Raw genomic sequence first — 12,739 nt, 5'->3', positions numbered from 1 at the left:
GTCATCGGCAAGGACTAGGAAGTTTTTTGGGATAAAAATAAACGGAATAGAGCTAAGCACAGGCAACATAGAGGAAATCCTCATTCAGTCGGCTTTCCAACAGTTGATGGAAGACAAGTTCAACTTTCAGCAGAACAATAACCTTAAACACAAGGCCAAATATACACTGTAGTTGTTCCTGAGTAGTCTAGTTAGTTTTGACTTAAATCACCTTGAAAATATAGGGCAAGACCTTAAAATGGCTGTTTAGCAATGACCAACCAACTTGACAGAGCTTGAATAGTTTAAAAAAATTATGTGCGAATATTGTACAACCCAGGTGTGCAAAGCTCTTAGAGACTTACCCAGAAGGACTCACGGCTGTAATCACTGACAATGGTATTAGTTCTAACATGTATTGACTCAGGGGTGTGAATATTTGTGTAAATTAGATATTTCTGTATTTAATTTTCAATACATTTGCTAATATTTCAAAAGACAAAAATCACTTTCTCATTATGGGATATTGTGTGTAGATGGGTGAATCAGTTAATCCATTTTGAATTCAGGCTGTAACACAACAAAACAAAATGTGGAATAAATCAAGGGGTATGAATACTATCTGAAGGAATGGTATACGTGCAGCATGTGATACCAGACCATGAGTTCAAATGGCCTTGAGTGTTTGCTGGAGCCAGCCTTTAGTACCAGATGGTTTGCACATTTGGGACTGTTCCATTGTGCCAAGCAAGCTCAATCAAGCCCAGGTAAAGCATTTTTAATTAAAATCCAGTAGATAGACTATACCACTCAACCAGCAACTTCTTTACACAAAGGGAACTTGCTAAGTGGACCCCACGTCTACCCAATCAGTGACTAAACATAAGCCGATACATCATTTCATAAGATACTGTACCTGAACTTCTCCCAATAAATGTTTTCCATTTAAGAATATTTCCACCTGTTTGTACCAACTGAACAAACCCCATATATTCATTTTTCAAAGCAGTGTTTACCCCCAATGTTTATGTCCCATGTCGACTCAACTTTTCTCTGTGACTTAAATCCCATAGAATGTGTTTTTTTTTTCCTTTTATGACTTCCAGGTACTGACTTCCCCGGCTCCTTATTGTTTCTCTCTAAAGTGCCTCAGGCGAGTGTAAAAGAGATGTGTTGGGTGGCAGTACTGTGTCATCTTAAATACCTTCCGGAAGAAACCTGCCATGCCCCCTTTATCGAGTTCCCAGGTGCCTCAGAGAAATTGGAGGCTTAATTCTATAATACATCTGAAACTGTTAAGTCCCTCACAAATCCTGATTTTAATGACAATATCCTTTATTCTCTATATTTTGGCAAGAGAAGTGACTAAGCCTACTGTATATACCCATGTCCTATGGTAACTTAAATTTGAAGCTATTCCTACTGGGATTAAATGCGCTGAGCGTCAATTCTTTGAGTTCTGTTTTTTTTCAAATAGTCAGATGCCATTGACTACTGATCTCTGAACTTGTGGAGGACAATTGCTCTGGCCTATCTGTGATGGCATAGAAACTCACTGTAATATACAATGTGTATGTTACATTATCTAATGAAATCATTGGATTGGGCAGAGGATATTAGATTTTGCTATCATCAAAACAATACATTTAGTTCTCTACCGGTCACACTGGTGTACCCATGATACTATTTAACCAATGATTTATGGCACATGACATACGCAACACTTATGACTATACTATGACACCTGTCATTACCAATCCATGACATTCAAGAGATTCATAATATTATTTGATTGACTGATGTGTACGGTTTTGGGAAACTATTTGTCTGTTCAAGTAAAAGAGAGTTTGAGATGATATATTCTCTCTCATACCCCGTATTGATTTTTTTTCTCTCTGTGGCCCCCTGTGTCCACAACACATAACCGTCCCGTAATTGAGTTGAAAGGAGTAAACGTTTGATTCCTGAGGTCCATGAATCCCCCTGGAATCCAGTGTGTTGTGTTCGAGGCAAAGCTATGCAAATCTGCTTAACTGTGCCTCCCGATGTTGTCGTCTGCTCTGCAGGTAGCTGCATTGTGGCCTTACTTATGATTACAGCGTTTTACATAGTCTAAGCGCTAGGACCGCTCTAAGATCATTAACAAAAGGGGAAGGCCGTCACCAGAAACAAACTGCTATGAGAAGACAGAGAAGCTTAACAGGCGCTGTTGTGCCAAACCCACAAGTTTCTCCACTCCGTTGTCACGTGAATCTCTTCAAAGTGCAGCTTGTTGTTTGTGGGTCCCTGTGACACATTACCTCGTTTCTGTGACTTCATTAATGCTCATTGGTGTGTGTCATCAAGAGGATGACAGACAAAACACACAATTTGACAGTCAATAGTAGTGTCTCTAAATCAGTGATAGACAAACTACATATGAAAGGTCATGTCTTGACCACTTAAAACACAAACATTTTTCTGAGGGTCAGGTTATCTTGAAGTCGAGAATTTACATATCCACTACGAATAAATAAAAGGTATGTTTTCCTCCATGATGCTATATTGCCTTATTGAGAAAAAAAACTCAAATTTAAACAAAGCAGAATCCAGGTTTAGAGTTTATTTTACAATTGCAGAAAAAAACAATACTTTCATGATTTAGAGGATAGAATTCTCAACAGTATTAATGATAAAACATTGAAATGTATAATTTATTGTGCATTGCATGTTTATTTTAACATACAGTACCATGCATCAGAAGAGATGGCCCGTGTAGTTATATTTAAATCATGTAAACCACAACGAAGGACTTACTTTTCATTGAAAAAGGACATGTTCTGGCTCTACAGTATATATATACTGTATATATTTATACCTATATACAGTACATAGTTATTTATTTTTTCCATATTTTCTATAAAGTGATAATAGAAAAATGCACACAGTACAAAGAATGTTGAGCGTCTGCAAATAGCAAGATATGATTACATACATTTACACATACTTTCTGATCATTTATATATTTATCAGTTTTAAAAACCTCATTTACAAGTTGAAACTGAAGCGGCACACAATAATAAAAATACAACGGGTATCAAAGCAAATATGGCAATACCACCATTAAATAATACTTGATTAGTGAAACAAATATGCAGAGAAAAGCTGAACATATTCATGAGTATTCTGTTATTTCTGCAGTTTGTCATTAGGCCTTACATATCATCCTTTGACATGTTCTACCCCATATGCAATTTGGAGGTGATCAGAAGAAGTGAGAATCTAAACGTTGAAATATCAGTGCCATTTGAGTTTATTTTAACAATCCTAATGTGTACCTCTTCATAGTAGCCCAAGTGCAGAAATCCTTCTTACTTTTTCACTTAAAATGTATTTCCAATATGATTAGTTGAAAACAACTAAAAAAACTTCATATCAATCATATATTTTCAGAATTTGTGTGTTTGCGTCAATTTTTTTGTTGTTGTTTAAACGTTGGTTTAATCTTAATTCACTGAAAAACATGCACAGACAAAAGATCCTAAAGATCATAGAAACGATCCGCTAAATGTGTGTTGAAAAATAAAAAGACAACTGAAATCCAAAAACAGAACATGGCCCAGTTCTATGACAGCAGTTACTTCGGACTGATTCCACAAAGTCTCAGTTGAGATGCAGTGCAGTATTGAGATATAGTGCAACGGTTCAGTAATCAGTCATGCCATCAGCTTCGTCCACCTCATCTAGGCTTTATCAAACTTTTCTAGTTCAGTGACAAAGACGAGGTGGTCCTCCGGCGACTTGCCGTGTGTTTTGCTAAGGTGAAGCTTGACCGCGTGCTTGCTGACAAAGGTCCGATTGCAAAGCGTGCACTGAAATACAGAGCCCGAGTCTTCCTCGGTAAGTCCCAGGGAACTGAAAGTCTTCTCTGTTATCATTCTGGTAACTGCCTGCTGCTCCCTAATGTGATCTATTGAAAGCTTGGAGAGGTCCTTCATGCTAAAGCCTAAGTGGGACTCCAAATGATTTATGTAAGAGGAAGGAGTCCTAAACTGAGAGGCACAGTCACTGCACAGAAACAGGGGCTGGCCCGAGTCAATGTTCTTCAGGAATTTTGTCCCGCCTGTCCGCCTCAGCTGGTACTTGACGTTGGCCAGCCAATGGGAGATCGTGGTCAAGGAGAGACCGGTGAACTTGCAGATGTGGACCCGCTCCTGGGGGCCTAGGTCAGTCATGACGAACTTGCCGTCAGACGTCTCCCGGAGACAGGAGGTAAACTGGGCCTGAAGGATGAGGAGGTGCTGAGGATTCCAGTTGGACTGCCGGCCTTTCCTTTTCTGGACTGCAGAGAGCTCCTCCAAGCCATCCTCGAAGGCGCTGTTGTCCGCATCAGATTTCTCTGAGATGGAGGACGGAGTGGAGGATTTGGGCGTCAGACGACCAGTCAGGTTCTTGACCATGTCGGAGATGTCCATCAAAGCATTTTGGGACGACAGAGATTCTGACAAGTTTGAGAGGATGGGTCTGTTGCTGTTATTGGTATTACAGTTGGGAGTGCTGTTTAGTGTAGTGAAGGTGCTGTTCGCAGTTAGTCCGTTAGTAACTTTGGATTTCGTCAAGTCCATGGGCTGGTCATTGTTGTCATAGAATGGATTGATTGACTGAACCGGTTTGACCTGAGTGGAGATGTTCATGGGCTTCTCCACCATGTTGTTACTGATCTTGTACAGCTTCGACAGAGGGTCTAGATAGGGGGTGGCCATCTTTGAGGCCTTTCCCAAGTGATTGTTCATGATGGACTGCAACGCACTGAGGGGGTTGACAAAAGGCTGCTCCGGTGAGTGATCAGTGATGATTCCCAAGCTGTTACAGCTGTTTCCAATTGCCGTTTTTGGCACGTCTGTTCCGTTCTTCGTTGACAAATCTGCTTTGTTGTCTTTTGCCTCTCCCTCTCTGCTTCTAGGCTCACTCTGATCCTCTACAGCAATGTGTTTCACTGGCTTGTTGAGGCTATCCACCTTGGGTGAGCCCCTCCTCTCCTTGGACAGTGGAGAGGGTGACTTGGCAGATCTCGCTTTGAATTTATTTTCGGAAGTCTTTTCCTCCTTCTCCTTCTTCACAGTGACCTTCCCTGTGACTTTTTCCACCAGCTCTTCCATGGCCAACACATTGTTCTTGTGGCTTGGAGGTGGGGAAGGGCTGCTCGGAGAGTGGATCAGATTGCTGGAGTCAGAGGACATCATCTTCAAGCTGCTAGTGCTGAACAAGGGTTGAACCACCTGGACACTCTGCATGGAGGACTTCAAAGACCCATGGAGCTGGTAGGCAGCGTGGATGCTAGGGTAGCCAGCACCACCCCAAGTGGGCGTGCCAGTCTGGGCCTTGCTGATTGCACTTGACACAGTGAACTCTAAGGACTTCAGGATATCCAGACCTCCTTTGGGAGCCTCCTCCAGGTCTTCCTCTGTGAGATACTTGTAATGTCCAGCCTTGCCAGGTTTCTCGCATTTCTCAGGCGGATCCTCTTTCTCCTCTTTGATCTTCTTCTCTGGTTCACTCATCTCCATGTTCTCCTCATGCTCCTCCCTTTTCTCTTCAGTGGAGGAGGAGTGCAAGGGAGGAGAATCAGGCTGTGACTTCACATTGGACACCGGGAGTCGTGTAGAGGTCGGAGGGAGAGGAATGGACTGTATATTTTCCTCAACCACGGGGTCAAACACCAACTGCTTCCCCTTTTTGGACGCCGAGTTGGTCACTTTCAGAAAGTGTCCTGTGACCATCATGTGGGCTGTCAGTTGTTGCAGGGTGTCGTGGGAACTCCCGCACTCCATGCATTTGAGGATCTGGGCCTTACGCGCCTCAAACTGCCAGGTGTAACTGGCGCCATTTTGGTAGCCGTAGCGGTTATTTGCTGTGACATAGGGGTTAACCACTTTCTGGTCTTTTGAGGTCTCTCCCAGGTGTACACCAGGTGTGTTGTGTACAGACTCTGGTGAGCATGGGGACATCAAGTCCTGAAATGCTCTTTTTCTGGTAGGGGGCACCAGCTTTGAGACGAGGGCTGACATGGGTTCTTTTAGAGGCACTTTCTGGTAGTGTTTTGTTTTGATCATGTGGACGCTCAGGTCCTGCAAGGATTCAAAGGAGTGTCCGCAGTACATGCACTTGAGCACCTTTTGAGCGTCCTCCTTGCCTTCCATCTCCATGAGGGAGCGCTTACGGGGCTTGGACCACCTCTTTCCCCGCTCCTCCTCCTTGTCCTTGTTGTCATCACGGTAGTGGCCCGACTCACTCATGTGCACCGTGAGCCCCACCAGTGTGTCATAGGCTCCGCTGCAATCCTTGCATCGGAACTTGCTGGCACCGGTGAACACCGGGCCGTAGAGCTTGTTGTTCTGCCGGTACAGCTGCACAGTGCTGAAGAGGCTTGGCTCGGGGAGGAGATTGTAGGGTGTATGCTGAAGAGTTTTGGCCAAAGCAGCTTGGTGCCAGTCGTAGGCCACTCCACCGGTGCTGCCAGTGTTGGTAGTATTAGCGGTGCTTGTAGCGCTAATGTTGCTGGTAGTGTTGGCAGGGGCAGAGGTGCCACTGCTGCTGTTGGTGTGGTTATTATTGTTCACAAGGCTGTTAGCATGACTGTTAAGGATAACGTTGCTCCCCTTGTGGCTGCTTCCATTGCTGTTGCTGATCACACTGCTGACCTTGTTGCTGTTACTTCTCAGCATGTCCATGGTGATGCTGGACCAAGAGGCTTCAGAGATCAGGTTAGCATAGACGGCTTTCATCTGAGCCAGGCTGTCCTGCAGAGACAGGCCGTTGGGGACCTTCAGGTGTTCTACTTCTCCTCTGACTGCCTCCTCCTCCTCCTCCTTATCAAGTCCGTCCTTGGAGGGAGTACTCTGGAAGTCAATAAGCTGGTCGCTGGTATCACTGAGCGGAGAGGCATAGCCGGCGTCCGGGTTGGTCCCATTGCTGAGCGGGGAGTTCTGGAAGCTGAATCGGTCCCCGGCGTCGTCATCCTCATTGCAGAGGTACTCGCCGTCATGGCCGTCTAAGGAGAGGCCGTCGTCCTGCAGGTGCTCCTCATCGATCTTGTCATCAGCCTTAAATTCCTCCTCGTCCCCGTAAGCTGAAAAACACAAGATGAGAGGAAAAAGGGACATCAGCCAACTCATCGGGGCAGAACATCCCATCAGATGTGTATAGAGATTCTTGATGTGTTTATCCCGTAATGAGTGTCTGTGTTTAACGTGTGTATACCCTGCATGTCTGTGTCTCGGAGTGTGTAAGAGTGGGTGGGTGCAATGATTCTTAAGATATTTGAGTCAATAGTCCTGGCGGAGGATGCTGCTTTGCAATTATAAAAGTGGCAAACGTCCATATCTTGACGATGATAGATAGTCCCCTACACTGTGCAGCCTAACGAAGGCATCAAACAGTATGGCTCAGCAAGGGTAAAGGAGAACAAAGATGAGCAAGAGGAATATTTCCCCTTGAGTTCAAAAACTAGGGACACAAGCACAATTCTACATGATGGAAAACCGGTTCCCAAAGCAGCAGATGCATATTAATCAACAGCGAGAGTCCACTGGGTTTGACAAAAAAGGTCAGTAGCCTACATTGAGTATGTTAGAACTCTCGTGTTTGTTGCTTTGTCGTGCTTTTACGTTTCAACTGCACGCTGTCATACACTCTATATGGATGTATACTGTTGAATGCAAAGATACAAAGGAAAGTTGACCGTCTTAAATCCTATCCATTTCAAATATCCAAATGATTAGACTGCCCAGGAAAAAAAAAGGTGACCCCAACAGTCACAAGCCAGTTCATGTACTAAAATGGCTTCCTCTCTTCTAGATGGAGGGCACGGACTCTCTCTGACTTTGAACCAGTCTCTGCTGCCACTGTGCCACTCACACCCTGCCTGTGATGTGTGACATAGCGATAGCGGGTGAGCGTGCCAGGCCCTCGGCTGGGATGGCACAGAGTTGGCATTGGCAGTGGAAGTCCTCACAGTATGACGCGTGGAAATTGCCGGTGGACATGACATGCCATGTTGTCACCGTCCACGCTGTACTAGTTCTCAGGGAGTCAAGTGTGCCGGCTGGCGGGGAGAAGGGAAACAGTGTTACCCACAGAGGATGGGGGGGGCGTGAGTTCGGAGTATACTTTCTCCACACAGAATGACTGTCAAGGTTATATCAAGGTTCCTCTACATTTAATCAAAGTACTTTTTACTATTTAAAAAAAAAAACAGAATTGAGGAAAAACTACACATTTGACCTATATGTTTATAAAAATACATGTTCTCTTCAATACCAAAAAGATGATGTAGTCCTTATGTGGTAGTTCATCAGATAAAGGAGGATTAAATGTTTTAATGAGTAACAACAGCATGGCATGTGGCTAATGAAATAGCATTTTCCTCTGGGTTTGACACTTTTTAAGTGTTGCCAGCCTCGAAAAGAGAATAATGGAACTCTTTGTCGGGGCACAAGATGAGAGAAAAATAATCCATCCATACCATTTACTTAATGACCATTACGGAACAGGACTGAGCACTTGACAAGGCACTGCCTGTGTTGATCAGCTGCCTGAGTGGTTATCTTTAATGGCAGACAAACGACATGGGATTCCAACCCCTGTAGCCATGCAGGAATTATGGCAGAAATGTTACTTTGAGAATAAGTCTATAAACACAGTGTCAACCGTCTCTCAAGTATAATTCCAGGCCCTCTGGACTCCGAGACAATGTCAGACATCAACTTTCTCTAAACTGCACTAAGTAGCAAATTAAGAGTTGTAGAGGAACGTATTTCCAACTGTCAAACCTGTTCGAATTTTGCAATATTATGTCATGTTTCATTCGATATGACAATGTGCTGCATGGTTAATCGTGAAGGAGAAATACATTGAGAAAAGGACAGAGAGAGGGAGCGTGAGAGTGAAAGAGAGACAGAGACAGACAGATGGAGACAGAGCTCGGGCAGTTCACCTTATCCTCTCCCATAAGATGCTTGTCCAAGGTGCCAGTATCAGTCTCTAGCGAGGAGGCAGATGTGCTGTCAGCCCCAGAACAGCGTGTTGCCGCTCAGGCCCATAATCAGAGAAGACATAATACCTGATGTTTGTGAGCTGCCATTTACTGCTGCCTGGGAAAAGCTGGAGGGCCATAAGCAACTGTGACTACGGTGTGTGTGTGTGTGTGTCTCAGTCTCTCTGTGTCTGCGTGCGTGTGCTGGTATAAATGTGTATGAACATCCATCGCTGTGCTAGCGTGTACTGAATATGTGTAGACGTACACACAAAAGATAATACTACACTATTGCTCACATAATACCTGCAATCTAGCTGTCCAACATTACAACTATGCCTACCCCAGAGCCCGACATTACACCCTTTCAAAAAGAATCAAATTCAAGCCAATGTCAAAAGAATATAAAAATCAACAGTCGGTGCATTGTCAAGAGCATTCCGTATTTCATTTCATTAGAGCGTTTGGTTGAGTACCTCAAAGCACTGAAAACTCCCCCATCACGCTTACTCTCTCGCCGTCTCTAAATAGCTCATCACACTAAAGAACGCACACCACCCCCAAAAAATTGCCGTCTCCACTATAGTTACCCGTAGCTCTTAATGAGTGGAATGGGTAAAGAGAGACAGCCTCGACAGAAAAGACAGACAAGACAACCTGACATCTCTTAAAAATAAAGTCAGTCTTTTCCTGCACACACCTCAGTCCAGACCCCCCGACACACACACTTCCCCCGACGTCCCCAGTCTGCTGCCTCCACCTCGACAGCCATCAAATCAAATCAAATCGGTTTTGTCACATGAGCCGAATACCGCGAAACGCTTACTTGCAAGCCCTTAACCAACGGCGCAGTTCAAGTGTCAAATCATGTATCAGTGTCAGGTGTTCGGGTCAGGGTGGTGGGTGTCAAGTGTCCACAAAACGAGCCTTTCTTTCTAAGCGATAGAAGAAAAAACAACAACATAGAAGTCAGACATTTTTGCTTCTTCTCTCCCTCCTTTTTTTGCATCTGTGGGGAGAAAGAAAAAGAGCTCCTGGTGCCACCGGCGGCTAATAAGGCAATCAGAGATGGGGAGATGCTGACACTACTCGTTGAGCCGCCCGCTTTCAAGCCTCACTCAGAACAATGGAGAGAGGGGCGAGGGAGGGGGGATTAAAAATGGGGCAGGGAAGGAAGGGGGATGCTGTTGTGGTTGTCAGTCAAAAAAAATAGAGAGAAAATAAAAAATAAGCCCACTTTGTGCTGTCATGGAGAATGGGAGAGGAAAAGCTTTGTAACAACAACAAAAAAAAGAGTGAAAAAAAGGTGCATTTAGGAGTTAGCTGACAGAGGTGTGAGCAGGAGAGTTGGTCTGTCTATGGGTGGGTCTGAAATGGTAGAGGGGAAAGTATGTGAAATTGACTGTAACCTGAGGCAGCAAGACACAAAGTAGAAGGTGTGCATTTGTATGTGTGTATGTGCGAGTGAGGGTTAGTTTGTAAGCATTTTATTCCTATCTATCCACCTGGTGTGCTAGGGAGATATTCTGTGTGCATCTATCCATCAGGTGTGTCCCTGTGTGTGTGTGTGTGTCTCACTACATTCATGTGTTTCTTGTATCTGACAACCCATGTGTGTGTTTGTCACTTAAGTGTTTGTGTCAGTGTCAATGACATGTGTGTGTGTGTGTCAGTGTGTGTGTGTCAAACACAGAGGGGACGTGTGACGGCTGTGGAAAGAAGAGGGAGAGCAGGCCATCTGCGTCGAGAGACGAGCCTGTCACTTTGGCCCGGGCTTCCTCCAGACAGGTGACACCTCGGCAGGACACTACCGGGCCTTTGCTGTCACACACACACACACACGCGAACACACACGCGCGCACGCACACCACCCCTAAGTGTATAGTACATAGATAAAAACAGACAAACATTCTCACAGTCACTCATACGGAAACATGTACTAGCCTTCTCTATGCCAAGCTCCAATCTGCAATACAATACTACATTTATAAAAAAAAGTCATCCGTTATAGCTAAGCATGAAAATAACCTTTGTACTCTCACAGTACTGTTTCTGCATTGTGTCTATGGCACAGAGTTTGTGATACTATGCAACAATGAATTCCCAACTAGCTGTGCTTTCTCTCACACGCACTACTGCGTTGACATTCTCAAAAATGACATCGGAACAACTTGAGAATCAACTGCTTCAAAACAAATTAGGTGGAAATGAACTTTTGCTTTCCGAGAGAACCGGCAGTTTCTCTCTCCATATAATGTTATATTAGAACGTTTGAAAAATGGAGTCATTTCACATACTGTATATTTCTCCTTGCTCGTTTCTCTTGTGCAAATCTGCCACTTAAACCCATAATGCTATCTGTCATGGGACGCTGAGGCTACACCATTTGGCTGGTGTCAAACTTAACCAAAGCCTTCGGGAGAGAAACAACGTGAGACAGGGAGCGAGTGCAGTTGAGCGAGAAGCAGCACCGGCGAATTGCAACTCACACACATGCCACACACACACACCCCTCTCAACTCTCCTTATTTATTTACTCTGTCTCTGAGAAGAGGACCAATCCCGGCAGTCATTTGTGGTGCTAATGTCCAATTCCGCCTGCTCTCACTCCTCTGATTTAGCCTGTGTCGGGCTCTCTGCTATTCCAGACGGGCAACCGAGTCGCCGTTTAGACGCCCTTCAAAATGGGGGCTGAAACGCTGCGAGTCGTATTCCTTTCTCCCCGCTTCGCTTTGTCACCAGCCCCTCCGCTGTGATGGCTTTGGACAGGCCTGATCAGTGTGTGTCATTTGACCTGCATGGTGTGTGTGTGTGTGTGTGAGAGAGAGGGGGACAGTGGGACAGGCTGTAAATAAAATGACATTATTATTTCCTCTGTCCTATCATGTAGAAAAGCCAATTATGGTAATGCAGAGCATGTCAGGGAGAATACAGAACAATCTCATTCTCCCTCTTCTCTTTCGTCGTCTTCTTCTCTGGGACAGCCACTGCTGCACATGCCGGGGTGGTTTGATCCTGTCTGTTCCAAGCGCTAGTGGGCCCGATGCTAAAGCAAGCTGGCGTTTTAGGCCTAGTGCCTACGTACCCTAAGACTGAGGAAAAACAGACCTTTTCATTTACCTGTGTAAAAGGGTCGACAGCGTAGGCTTAATTTCGAGATGATTCTCAGTTCTCTTTGTAAAAATTAAAATAAAACCCACAGGGCATCCTATTTGTTGGGCATTTTATTTACTGTAATGGTGAGGACATCTTTGTTTTGTTCTTTACTCTCTCATGACTGCTGATGGTATACAATCTCCTTTAAGAAATAATGAAGGTATTATTCAGCAAGCAAAGTTTGAATGCTATTTCGGGTGTCCAAACCAATTTGCCCAGGCACAACCTATAGCAGGGAAGAGCAATCCCAGAACCCATCCCTGCATGAGGCCTTTTGCAAGGCCGTCATTGTAAATAAGAATTTGTTCTTAACTGACTTGCCTAGTTAAATAAAGGTTAAACAAATAAATGATATTTTTCCACCATACCATCCTTGCTTAGGGAGTTACCCTAAGCAGGGGTGGGGGCTTTGAAGTTCTGAGGCTTGTTTTACACAGACTCCACCCACCTCTCTCCAGTATAACGCCCCCTCCCACCTCTAGAAGGTGACATTGTTTTGTGTTGCCGTGGATTCTGTGGAGTGGTTGCTATAAATTAATATATGCTTTTCCCTCAACTTCCCCTTAGAAAAGTCTGTTCACAGTTCCACGC

General features: G+C 44.5%; 1 protein-coding gene across 1 annotated transcript in view; it reads right to left on the bottom strand.

Moving 5' to 3' along the window:
* Positions 1-2,561: 2,561 nt before the first annotated feature.
* LOC115131527 (teashirt homolog 1-like) overlaps positions 2,562-12,739 on the bottom strand; it is a 34,337-nt gene continuing 24,159 nt past the window's right edge. The window contains exon 2 of the mRNA XM_029663316.2: positions 2,562-7,087. Coding sequence (XP_029519176.1) covers positions 3,702-7,087 — 3,386 coding nt within the window. The 3' untranslated portion in view covers positions 2,562-3,701. The remainder of the gene's footprint in view (positions 7,088-12,739) is intronic.

Source organism: Oncorhynchus nerka, linkage group LG7 (assembly GCF_034236695.1).
Source record: "Oncorhynchus nerka isolate Pitt River linkage group LG7, Oner_Uvic_2.0, whole genome shotgun sequence".
Taxonomy (NCBI): Eukaryota; Metazoa; Chordata; class Actinopteri; order Salmoniformes; family Salmonidae; genus Oncorhynchus; species Oncorhynchus nerka.
Note: the sequence above shows the minus strand (reverse complement) of the source record. Positions and strands in the feature narration are given on the sequence as shown.